Raw genomic sequence first — 13081 nt, 5'->3', positions numbered from 1 at the left:
GAACCATGGTGTAATGAAAATGTTGTTTGCTTTGTGATGACCTAAATGTTATAAGTTCAAATCCTGTAAACAATCTCTTCGCTTATAAGGATAACAATATATATATATATATATATATATATATATATATATATATATCCTCTCCAAACCTCACTAGGTGGGAACCTCATGCTCAAATCACTTTTTTTTAATCTTTGAATAGTAACTTTCCTCAGTAAAGGAAAAAAAACTAGGGTTGGGATAGAATGCATGCATAAGAGATAGTCTTCCAAAGGGCTTGGATACTTAATGCCACTTAGTTTGAGTTACTACTCTTAAACTATTTGAGGGTTAGACTATGATTTTTTCCTTTGGTCATTGTGTTATGGTTGATTTGGCTAATGAGAAACGATGCGATTTTTTCGGCTAAGGAGGTTAGCTTTATTCATGTTATGGATTTAATTCAGATCCGATCTTGGACATGGTTCTCTTCTATTAGTGATCCTTGCTATTATGATTTTGCTCATTGGTGTATAAATCCTAGGTCTTGTATTTCTCATATTTTCAGGAGTAGCCGTCTGTGATTGACTGTTGATTTGTATTTGGGTTGGCACCCATTGTGCCTTTTATTGGATCATTTTGCTTATAAAAAAAAAATGCACCAAATAATAAGCTTCCTTCAACTTCACTAGTCCCACTTTATAGTAGCATGGTGCTACACATTTATATATGCATGGTTCTTCCTTGCACGACAAAGTTCTATTCACATCAGCTTTGTTTTTATGTTGTCTAAATTAGTTGGAACATTTTTACATCGATATTTTTAAGAATCAAAATAGACTAATCATTTATATTTATTCTTGGGATCAAATTGATGTTACTTGATGAAAAAAGTCATAATTTGTATACCAGTTTGATATTAATAATCTTACAAGAATCAATTTGGTATTCTAAGCATGTTTTAAAGAAGAAATTATTGTTCTTTCTCTAAAGATATTATATCAAATTCTATAATGCATGTATGTGTATATAAATATATATCATTAAAAGATAGTTGAAGTGGACCCTTTTTTTAACACCAAAAGAGGCTCAAATAAGTAACTTTTCTGATTCACTTGCCTTTTATGTTTCTTCACGCTCTCTTCTCACTTTTTCTCATTCCCTTTTTTGAACACAAATTTTTAAGGCATGTTTGGATAAAGAAAATTGTTTTTGTTTTCATTAATTATAATAGTGATTTGTGTTTTCATTTCTGTTAATATGAATGTGAACTTGAATTTTGATTTCATTTTATAACTTTTATTATTTTCGCATTTTTTTGTACAAATATTTGAAAATAGGAAGTGACTATTTTAATTATCCTAGAATATCGATCTTGCTCCTAAAAACTAAGACAAATATTTTTTTTTACAACTTTATATATTAAGTATTGACAATTTTTTTATGAAGAAAAAGACAAAAGTAAGAAAAAAATTGCCAGCCACTCAAATTTTTTGTACTAATTACTAAATAGGATATTGTAAGGTAATACACACTATTTAAGAAATCATTAAAACAATTAAAATTTTGATGAAATGACTCATAACCACAGTTAAATCCTCATTGGAAACTGCATTAAATAAAAATAGATGAAACAAATATGAAAAAGAGGAATAATAAAAAAATGGTATGGTTAGAAAATAGAATATAAATATGTGCTGAATTTATAAAAACATCAAAAAAATTTAGAGAAAAAACATGAAAATGAGGGGTATTATGTTGCTTTATACATCCTATCCAAAAATATATCTTATGTTATTATATTGTTTTTAAGAAGATACTTAACAATTTCGTGGAGAATAACTCACATATCATTCTGTTACTTGTATATATTTACGAGCTACAAACCTATGAATGGTCATTGGTTAATGGTTAACCATTCAAAGCAAAAATCACCATGATAACATTTAAAAAGTAATGAAGTACATCTATGTAATATAGAATAAATAAAATATATGAAGGATAGAGAAACATATGCCTTTAAATATAGTAAAGAGTGTTAGTGGAATGTAAGTATCATTAAATTCTCAGGTATCATTTAGGTTAAAGGTAAAAAGTTTAAATCTTATGAGCAAAACTTTTAAAAGAGGTAACCACGTATTCAAAAGAGATTAATTTTTTTACTCATATGGTAAGTAAGAGGAGATGAACAAGGATCTGTTGTTCCAGATCGTGACTCATATAAAATCTCGGACTAATGATAATGAAACAAAAATAATAATTAATGTTTAAATTTTTTAATCAATGTGACATATTTTCATTGATCATGACAACATGAGATATGATTTGAGACAATAAAATTTCGTTAAGATACCCTTCAACATATAAAAAAAATAGACTCACTCCAAGCCCGCCAAGTTAGGAACCACTTCTTTACTTTGTCCCTTTCACTATTTCTCTTTCTTTCTTTATTTCCTTTCCTATATTCTTCTTTTACTATTATTCTTATACGATCAATGCCAAAATGTTAGTGAAACATTCTCATGCATTCAACTTCAGTTGCAAGACATTGCCACTAGGTAGGTGAAAAGTCATAGGAGAAATTAAGATATGAGTTTTAGCATTAGTAGAAGGTTGCTTCTTGGAGCTTTGGTATGTGTTGGAATTATCTTGTTTATGTTACTTGCAATCTCAATAATGAATCCTCATCAAACCAAAACAACAATGGTACTAGTTCCATTACATGTAATTTCCAAGCATTTGAAGTTTATTGGTATGAAGAAGCATTCAAATTCTGGAATGATATTTGCGAGTAAGAGAAAAGTTCCTAATGGACCCGATCCCATTCACAACAGGTACACACATTTCTCAAATACTTTGTAGCATTTGGTTTTTGATAGAACATAACAAAATTATAACATGTTATGTTATGTTCTCTTTGGTTTTACTCCTTCACATGGAAGCTATGTAAAAAAATTCGAGTAAAACATCATTTTATTCTTTAAAAGATTGATATCATTGATCAATTTTTTTCATGATATTATAAACTAGACAATTTTTTAGTCTCTTATTTTGTACATTGTCAATTAATTTAGCTTATATTGTTGATTGGAAGATAAACTAAATTAACTAACAATATATGTAAAAATCAAGGTCTAAATTAACATTTTTATATTGCCGTGAACAAAATAAGTAAATGGTGTAAATCTCAATACCATGTTGCCATTTTACTCAAAATGCCTCATTTTTATTGTTATGTGATGTTTTGTTATATTTATGAAATATACCAATCATGACTCATATCATAGTATTCATGGTATATTTTTTATAGTATATTTTGGCAAGTTTACCAATATATGCTTCCTTAGTGACACTTATGCTAATAAAATGAGAAAAAAATATATGAATTATATATTATGAGTTTTATACATTGTTATTTCATCATTCACCATTTATATTTAATCATCATTGGTTTTTTAGAAAAAGATAATCCAAATTAACGGTGGATAATGTACTTACAATGTATAAATTTCTATATTGACAGTGCATAAATATTACATTCTCATTTATTAAATAAAATGAGAAATGCATTTGTAAGAGATTAAAAGTTAGGTTAATTAATCAAGAACAAACAATCTTGAAATCCATTTCATTCAAATCATTAAGCATGACCTAATAAGCTTGTACAATTTGTTTTGGTACTAAGCTAAAGGGGGCTATAATGGACTCATGCTGAAATACTAAAGGTAGTGATAATTTTCACTCTTTATCAAAAGCTTCTTTAAGTAATAATCTTTCTCTTATTTTCATGAGAAATCTAAAAAAAAGATATTTGTGAAGAAGTGTACCACTTTAGTTACTAGTGGGGGAAAATTAGGTACTTATTTTCCTTTCTAAGGAAAGCTTGATTAATTTATTGGAGGATCATGAACTACTTTTTGCACTCTTTGAATTGAACAAATAAATTCGTACCTTAGTTCAAAGTAGAATTTACTAACTATAACATATACTACATCTTGTTGTACCTTGTAATTTCTTCTCATTTCTATTTAATACCATTATCTTTATTATTATTTGTATAAACTCTTGTATCACCCTCTTGATAAAAAAAATAAATTAATTGAATTAAATATTTAATTAAAATTATCGTTTTTTACCTATCTTTTTTTTTTTTATATTTTTAGATCACCTCTCTTTAATATTTTGTATATTTTTGTGCAATTCAGGAGAGCAGTGAAATTTAGACAGCCACCTACGCAAGCATGAGCATTATTGTGATGTTACACAACTAGCATGAGGAAAAATCATTGAAGAATTCAAGAATTTTTGCAATACCTTTAAGAATTTAGCTTGTGTTCTATAAATTATTGTTGTTACATAGTAGTATCACTAGTGTGAGTGTTCTAAGCCAATAAGTGTAGTATTAATGTTTTTTTTTGGAATGTATATTTGATGGTATTGTAAATCAAGAGTTTAGGAAATGAATTAACCAAAATTTTGGCACCAATATATGTTTTCAAATTCAGGATCATCTCGAGTACTAAAGAAGTAAGTACTGCAAAATAAAAATAAAAAAAGAAACAATATGGTATAACACTTTTATTGTTTTATATATAATGAAATAACATTTTTGTCAATGAAAAAATACATCTTATTATTGTTTTATCGTTTTATTTTTTATCATCAATCTTCTATTACAAATTACACGCAAGAATCAACGGGCGTTGGTTCAAGTGGTACATGCTTGATTCCCCTTAAGCAAGAACCTGGGTTCGAGTCTTGTAGATGGAAAAAATGCCCGTTGGGAGAGTTAGCCTCACTTACCTGTGGATGTGCCCGGCTCGCACAAGATTGCCTCCAGTGCGAGGATACCTGTGGGAAACCAAAAAAAAAATTACACGCAAGAACCAATAAGCGTTGGTCTAGTTGTGTAAGGTCTTACTGAATCTCCAAAGTTGAGAGTTCGATTCAGTTGAATGACACTTATTGAGATGGACAGTCACGGATCCCCAAAAAGATTAATTTTTTACACATAAAAAATAAACAAAAAAAATTGCACCACAGAACTTTGAGAAATACTACAGTTTTGAAGGCAACAGTAGCATTTACTTTTCCTCCACTTAAATCTAGATGGATAGGAATATGCTAAAAAAACAAATATTAAAACCACAGTACATTAGATTAGATTATTGAGGGTATGCAATAAAAAGCTTAATCTTTGTGCATCATATAATTAGGCTTTAACTTTTTACTCATCTTTGGTCATTCCTTTTATAGTGGCACCCTCTTTTTAAGTGCCTTGTGTTCAACAAAAACACTTTCCTTAATTTTAAAGGTTGCTTATACAGTTAACATTTCCATTTTGATTTGATCATTGCTTTTTTCTTCTTCATCTATTTGCTATATGTGGACCTATAGTGATGCCACTAAGATTGAGTAGACAAAATGGATTTAAAAATTGTGTACATTATTTTCATTTTCATAATTGTTTGTCTAATTTTAGGTTGAAAATAGACACTACAAATGATATGAAAGGTTGTTGACACTTAGCTTCTAATTATATATTCAGGCTTATCTTGAATCAAATATTTTTTATTTTAAATAAAAAATTATAAATACACAATTTTAATTACCAATGGCACTATTCGGAATAATGTAAAAGGAAGAAGATTCAACAACAACAATCAAATCTTTATGTCAGTTACTAGGTTATGTTGAATATATATATTGAGTGACGCCATAATGTTCTATTATAAATTATGTTCATTAACAAAATATTGAGCTCTAAATCTTTCTTTGTCATTTCCCCTATGATTTTTTCTCTGTCTTCTTCCTCTATGAATTGGATTAACTTTAATTTGATATTCTCTCCTTATAAAAGGTTTCAATTGGTTGGTTTCCTTCACACATGTATAACCCATATAAGGTATGGTTATACCATCTTTTCTACAATATGACATACTCCAACTTTCTCTGTGATGCATTCATTTTTAATCATATCTTGTCTATTGTGTCCAGTCAGGTAGGAAGGTTACCACTTCAAAAAATTTGCTTACTTTAAATAAGGTTTTATTAGTTTAATCATATCTTTTTGTAAGGGTGTGAAGCAATTGTTACTTTTAATTAACTAATAATGTTTTAAGTAGAATAAAATAAAAATATATAATTAATTAGTAAACTTCCTATAAACAATTTGAAGCTAAATCAAATTACCCCTTTTGCACACTCTAAAGAAACGAAAATATATTAATTAAGTAGAAGTTACAAAATTTATGTGTCCCCACAAAAGCTAAATCAGCCAAGGAGCAATTTCTGCCTCATACTTTTTCTTTAACTTTGCTTTTTTTCTTTTTGGTCTCATTTCTATAGATTTGAGAAGGATGTGACATGGTCCAAAGTAACTAAGATTCAAATTAGAAACTTTTGCTTAATTTTCTTCTTCTCTACATTGCATGGGAGACAAATTCTCATCCCTTGCACTTTTTGTTTCTCCTTTTTGAATATTTTGATATATGCAAAACTATATGACCCTACTCAATTTGATCACAATTCTCCAACATATGTCTATGTTTATAATTATCAAAAGTAGGTTGATCCTTAACAAGGTCCCACATCTTGCCTTGTCTATCCTGTATCTTATCATATTTTTTGGTAAGAAATTAATCTTTTTCGGGGTTTGTAGTTGCCCATCCCAGCAAGTGTAGCTCTTAGGAATCGAATCTTTAACTTTTTGGTCATCCTGATAATCTAATGAAACGTTACACTACTAGACCAAAGTTAAAAAAGAAAAATGGTTGAATTGTGTTTTCATACTTGATCTATTAGAGAGGATTTACATCTTAAATATACTTTAGACTTATAAGGTCTCAACATGCCATTCATTTTTTTTGGTCATTAAAGAACAACCTACTTATCATTCATTTTAGAAACCATTTTTATTGGACTATTTTGTATTAGTGTTATAAAGAATCGATTTCTTTGGTTTGAAATAATTTTTTCCTTAAAAACTAAACCACTCGCATGTTTTTACATTTATTTATATTATAAAATTATACATTTACTTTAGGTCGCAATATATATAGAAAACTTACTCTTTCTAAATTAGTAATTAAAGATATTTTACCACCTTATAGTAAAGAATTAATCCTTTCAGAATATGTAATTGTCTCTACCATGTTATATGCACACTACGTTCATACATTAAGTGGAACACAAAAAAAGGTTATGAACATTATAAAATTGCATGCACATTATAAAATTGCATCATCTTGGTTTGGAAATATAAAATATAGAAATAGTGTATGGTAACATGTATTTTGTTTTATTGAAACTTTTCTAGATCAGCATATGTTGTGAAATTAACATTCCTCTACCTAAAATGTTTACACTTCTCCTTTCTTTATTTATTATGGTTGCTAATATTTTCAAATGATTAAAAAAATATCAAACCTTATGATATATACATGTAGTGTGTGTCTTTAACCCAATATCCTCACAAATATACATGTGAAACTAATAATCAAGCCGAAGGAGATAGATATACATAACAGAGATCGCCTGTCTCAGATAGATATACATAACCGTTTGGGACAGGTGATCTCTGTCGGTTATATAGAACCCTCCTGAGTTAAAACTCCAAGATTCAAATCTTGGAATTAAAGTTCACCTGGAATTTACTGTGTATATGTCAAGTAACAGAGTTCATTAGTGACTCAGTAGCTACAAGGAGTCTTTCAATCATAAAAGCTATACTTGTACAAGAGTTTAATCAATAGTATTATTGAAATAAACTAAAAAAACTCGATCTTTTCGCTTGCGAGATTAAGGCTTTTTTATTCTAATAACCCGAAATAAGCTTTTCCAAACAGCCCCTAAACAGATCAAATGATGTGCCAAACTTGAAAATGAAGATATTTTTTTGTATATATACAGATGGCAAATGCTTCAAACTTTCCAATCAATTAGATTCAGATGAATGAATCATTTTGCTGATGAGATATCTTTGAAGAATTCAAGTACATTTCCATTTTTCGGCTTCAAGACTAATGTGAGGATTCAAATGTGAAGCATATTCCAAATATGAAGGACCTCATTTGAAGTTGCATTTTCATACAACAGAGAAACAAGTACATTTCATAAAGCACAATAACCTAAGTCTACAGAGAAAGTTCATTATATCATACAAAGTACAACTATACCTGCTCAATGTCACGTACGGAATCGCGCAAGCCATTCTGCAAACTCTCCACTACAAATAGGAAAATAGTGAGAACTGTTGAATCTTTTCATGCAGCCATACTTAGTCGAGAACTACGCGTCTACGCCGACTTGTTTTCTGGCTTACCAAAGATCAAGGGAAATTCATCGTCATGTTCAGAGAAACTGTGGAATTTGGATATACCCTTTAACGAATGATAAACCTGGTACATAGACCACCTATCCTTGGGGCGAGAAACTACACAGTTCAATGAAACTTTCAGAAACTGCAGAATCTCCTCATCATGTCCCCTTCCCGATATGGCTCTGTCAATGCAATCCTTTATTCGACCCAAGCTATAATGCATATTCACCCAATCCACTAAGTTACCCTTAAATTCTTCCTCGCTGTTGCTCACTTCAAGAGGTTTGCGCCCAGTGACCAACTCTAAAAGCAAGACGCCAAATCCATACACATCTCCTTTCAACGAAGCAACAAGGGTGCTCGGATATTCCGGAGCTATATACCCGAGTTCCCCCAAGTCCCCATTCACAAAATTACTATTGGAGTTAGATGTCATAAGCCTTGCAAGTCCAAAGTCCATTAACCTAGCATCGAAATCCTCATCGACAAGAATCACATTGGAGCAAATGTTCTGCTGTATAATCGGAGGATGGCACCCATGGTGCAGCCAGGCAAGACCCCTAGCCGCGCCAAGCCCTATCCTAAACCTCATCAACCAATCCAAAACACCGCTGCCATTTTCATGCAACAACGAATACAAAGTCCCGTTTGACATATGCTTATAAACCAAAAGCTTCTCCTCCTCCACAACACAGAATCCCAAAAGTGGTGCCAAATTTGGATGCCTCACCTGCCCTAGCCGATTCACCTCCATCCGAAACTGCTTCTCCCCACTCTTACAAGTATTCAACCTCTTCACTGCGAGCGTCGATCCATCCAGAAGATCCGCCTTATAAGTAGTCCCTGTCCTCGTCGAAATAATAACATTTTTGGCACTAAAATTATTAGTAGCAGCCAACAAGTCCCCTAACTTAACCTTCACAATAGGTCTCTGAAAAAGAGTAACCTGAACAAGTTTAAAACCTATCAATCTCGCAACCCAATTTTCATCACCAATCGTGCCACCAACCCAATACCCTCTCTTACTCCTCCCACTCAACCTCAAATGATACCACCACCAAACCCCAAAAGCCAATAACAAACTCGCCGCGGCGCCGAACACGCCAGCAGCGATAATAATAGCAAGACTCTTCTTACTCAACCCACCACACTTAGATCCAAGAGGACCCCCACACAACCCATCATTCCCAACAAAATCCTCCTTATCATAGCCACTAAAAAAAGCAGGAATAGCCCCACTAAGGTGATTATTAGCAACAGAAAACTTCTTAAGCCTATTCAAACCACCAAATTCATAAGGAATAGAACCACTAAGATCATTGTTTTGAAGCATCAATGCATTCAAATAAGAACAGTTCTCAAATGTGGGTGGAATATTCCCACTAAGCTGATTATCTGACAAATCCAAATGCACCAAAAACTGCATCCAACTACAAATCTCAGAGGGAATCTCAGAACTCAACAAGTTAGACCCAAGATCCAATTTTTGAAGACTATTACCACAGTATTTAAGAGAATCTGGGATCTGACCCGATAACTTAAAATCTCGAAGATCCAACTCAATAACCCTATTCTCTCTCTGATTCCAACATGAAACTCCAACAAAGTCGCAGATGAAACCAACGGTGTTGTTCTCGAACTGCCACGTGGAGAGGCGATTTTGAGGATCATGGAGTGTTTTTTTTATCCCTTTGAGACATCTCACGTTGTCTTCGTCCTGGGAATAAACGAAGAAGACCCAGAATGTTATGAAGCTGAAAAGGATAAAATTAAGTGTAAAGGTTTGATTTTTATGCATTTTTGAGGTGAAGGGAGTGATAAAATTTTGATTTTGAAGATGGGTTTGTTGTGTTCTATGGAAAGGGTAAAAGTGCATAGAAAATAAGTGAACATGGAAGGGTGAGTGAGTAAGTTAAGACTGTGTTTGACCAGTTTCGCTTAGCTTTGGTATCCAGCTAGGTAAATGTGAAAATAAGTTATGTTGTTAGCTTGTACCCGTAGATGTAAGGTCGTAGATGTAAGATGAGAATGAAAATTGAACTCGTGGTTACTTGGCCGAATTTAATTCAATTTTAACGAGGAAAATTCAATGTGATTGAGTTTAAGTTTATAGTTCGGTTTTTACCCAACTTTAATTTTTGGGTTCAAATTTGGTATGTTTGATATCATACTTCAAACTTGTCTTAAACCCATTAAATATATATATATATAGGTCTTAAAAAAAAAATTATATCAATACATACACTTTATAGCTATATATTTTTCATATTTTTGTACATGAAATAATCCTAAAAAGATTCATTGCCAATATACCACCTTCTTCTCTAGATAGTGAGATAAGCCTTAAAAAAAATTCCAACTAACAAGTTAGTTATGGCTTGGAGCTTTGTTACTTTCACTATGTTACTTTCATAAGATGAATATTGTTTAATGTGTTGTGTAGAGCTTTATTATTCGGATTTTTCATGGAGTTTGGGTTACCCGAAACTTGTTGGGTTTGGGGATGATATCATTATTTTTAACCCACCTGAGTTCAGGTTTTGAATTTCGGGTTCAGGGTTGGATAAGTACAAATCCGACCTCGACTTGCCTTGTTGCCATCCCTAGTAGGCTGGTAACTTTTATTTGTGAATGTTGTGGGAAGTTTGTAGTTGTGAATGTAGCTTATTAAATTAAAGTTGTTCAGTAAAACGAGCTTTGTACTAGCTGAAATTTAAAATATACTAAAATATATATTAATCAAAATAATTAAATATATAGAAAATTTAAAGAGAATAATGTATATTCTGATACAAGAAGATACGTTATTTCTTTCAGCAATAAAATCATGACATGTGTCCTAATTAATTATTTTCTGCAAAAATATTTCTAAAACTAAACAAAACAATATACATGACATACTTTTACTAACTGGATGAGATAAATTATTTCATAATATGAGGATATATTTTATTCTCTAATTTAAAATAATCATCTATTTTGTTTTGTTTTAATATTATTTTTTTGTTTTCAATATTTTTTTCTTCTAAAAATGCAATTTAGTTACATAAGTTTATAATATTCTTCCACCATTGACACTACATATCATTTAAATATATAATACGAAAATATTTTATATGTTCATCTAACAATCAAATGCAAGAAAAAAAATCAGTGAAAAATAATTTATTCATCACAAAAGATTCTGAAAAGAAAATAATTTATCTTATTGACTCTCATAATAAGCGAGAAATCTTGTCATGTTTTCCCCTCATTCTAGAATTTGTCTGATTCGAAGTTTTATGATTGATTTCATCATCTTCATATTCATCTCATGGTATATAATCTTGATGTCGCTCTAACTTATTAAAAAGTGGGTCATTAGTTGAGTTGATGCGAATATAATTATGCAATGTAAATGTAGCCATAATAATATTGATTTGGGTCTTCACACTTATTGTGCATCTGGCTAAGAATTTCTATCTTTTCTCGAGGACTCCAAATGATTTCTCAATATAGCTACATCTCCACATCTCACTCTATCCTTTTGGTGCTGATCCCACCAAACCATAACATACTCTTGAAATTCAAGGGCTGCCACCTTGACTTTTTTTGCCTCTGAATAGTCATGACAATTAAAGACTTGTTCCATCTTTAATTCACATGCCAAGTAGGCATCTGGATCATTCATCCCTAAAAAGCTTGGGAATTTTACTTGAACACCATCCATATCTCTATGCTCACGGTTAGGGCTAGTGTTTGCACCATCTCTATACCTCCTATCCTCATGGGTTGGGCTAACATGACCACGATCAGGGCTGCCATGGTTGTGATCTCCAGGCCTTCTTCTTATCTCACTACCATAGGCACTTGAGGAATCATGTCTACCACTTTGACTTTCCTCTTCGTGCCTATCATGTCTTGGTCTCTCCTCTCTCCCAGACCTTCTTCTTCTTTCATGGCCATTGGGGCTGCCATGTCTTTGTTCATCCAGCCACCTATCATAATGAATTCTCAAATCCTCCAATTGTCTTTGGATGGCTTGGAATTGAGTATCCACCATGTTTTGAAACCTAACAGTTAGTGAGGCTGATCTTGGAGAGATTGCGGGACTCCTTTCTGGACTTGACATCTTCAAGCTTAAATTTAGCTCTGATAACCACTCGATGACAACCTCAAGGATATGCCTTTGAATTATGGATCGTTTTAGCTTGATCTTAGGTTTGTGAATGTGTGAATCCGCTTTGGTAAGGAAATAGAGTCTTTTAGGGCTATTTAGGTTCGGTTTGGTGTTATGTAATTAGGTTAGGGTTTTGTATTTAGGGTAGGCCACAATTTGTAGGGTTTAGAATGTATATTAGGGCTATTTTGAGTGATGTAATGTGTATAAGGTTTAGGTCAAGTTAGGATGGAGATTTAGGGTTAATGTTCTTAGTTGGGGGTTGGAGGGAGTGTTTTGGGCCGATTTGAATGATGAAGATGATTGATGAAATGTATGATTTGTAGGATGAAAGTGAAGGTGGAAAAGGAATGAGATGGAAGACGCCATAAGCATGGAAGCTTGAAAAGTCAAGTGTTGCTTGCCACAAGCTTAAGAAGCTTGATAAAAGCTCATCAATGGCCACGGCCAAAGGGGTAGGTTTAGGAGAAGTGCTCTCAACTAAAACAACTCAATTTTAATTCTAATTCAACTTAACTTTATTAATGACAATTCAATTACATAAATAAGTAATCTAAATGTCTTGGTCTAAAATAAAAGACTAAGTCCTAATTAACTTGAATAATAAAATTCCTAATTAAAAC

At 31.8% G+C, this 13081-nt stretch overlaps 1 protein-coding gene and 1 long non-coding RNA gene across 2 annotated transcripts; one reads left to right on the top strand and one right to left on the bottom strand.

Annotated features, from left to right (window-relative positions):
• On the top strand, positions 2382-4225 carry LOC109347128. Its single transcript, XR_002107562.1, has 2 exons — positions 2382-2813; positions 4185-4225. It is a non-coding gene; the product is annotated as an uncharacterized LOC109347128 (long non-coding RNA).
• On the bottom strand, positions 7985-10200 carry LOC109347314 (inactive LRR receptor-like serine/threonine-protein kinase BIR2). Its single transcript, XM_019587072.1, has one exon. It carries the CDS (start codon positions 10173-10175, stop codon positions 8277-8279), a length of 1899 nt encoding a protein of 632 aa, XP_019442617.1. The 5' UTR covers positions 10176-10200; the 3' UTR covers positions 7985-8276.

The sequence above is a fragment of the Lupinus angustifolius genome, chromosome LG05 (genome assembly GCF_001865875.1).
Source record: "Lupinus angustifolius cultivar Tanjil chromosome LG05, LupAngTanjil_v1.0, whole genome shotgun sequence".
NCBI classification, from domain to species: Eukaryota; Viridiplantae; Streptophyta; class Magnoliopsida; order Fabales; family Fabaceae; genus Lupinus; species Lupinus angustifolius.
The sequence above is the reverse complement of the archived record's forward strand: the minus strand, read 5'-3'. Positions and strand labels throughout refer to the sequence as shown.

Bases quoted from the DNA above. Each gene is read 5' to 3' on its own strand.
- LOC109347314 (XM_019587072.1), bottom strand. From the start codon at position 10,175: ATGCACTTTTACCCTTTCCATAGAACACAACAAACCCATCTTCAAAAT.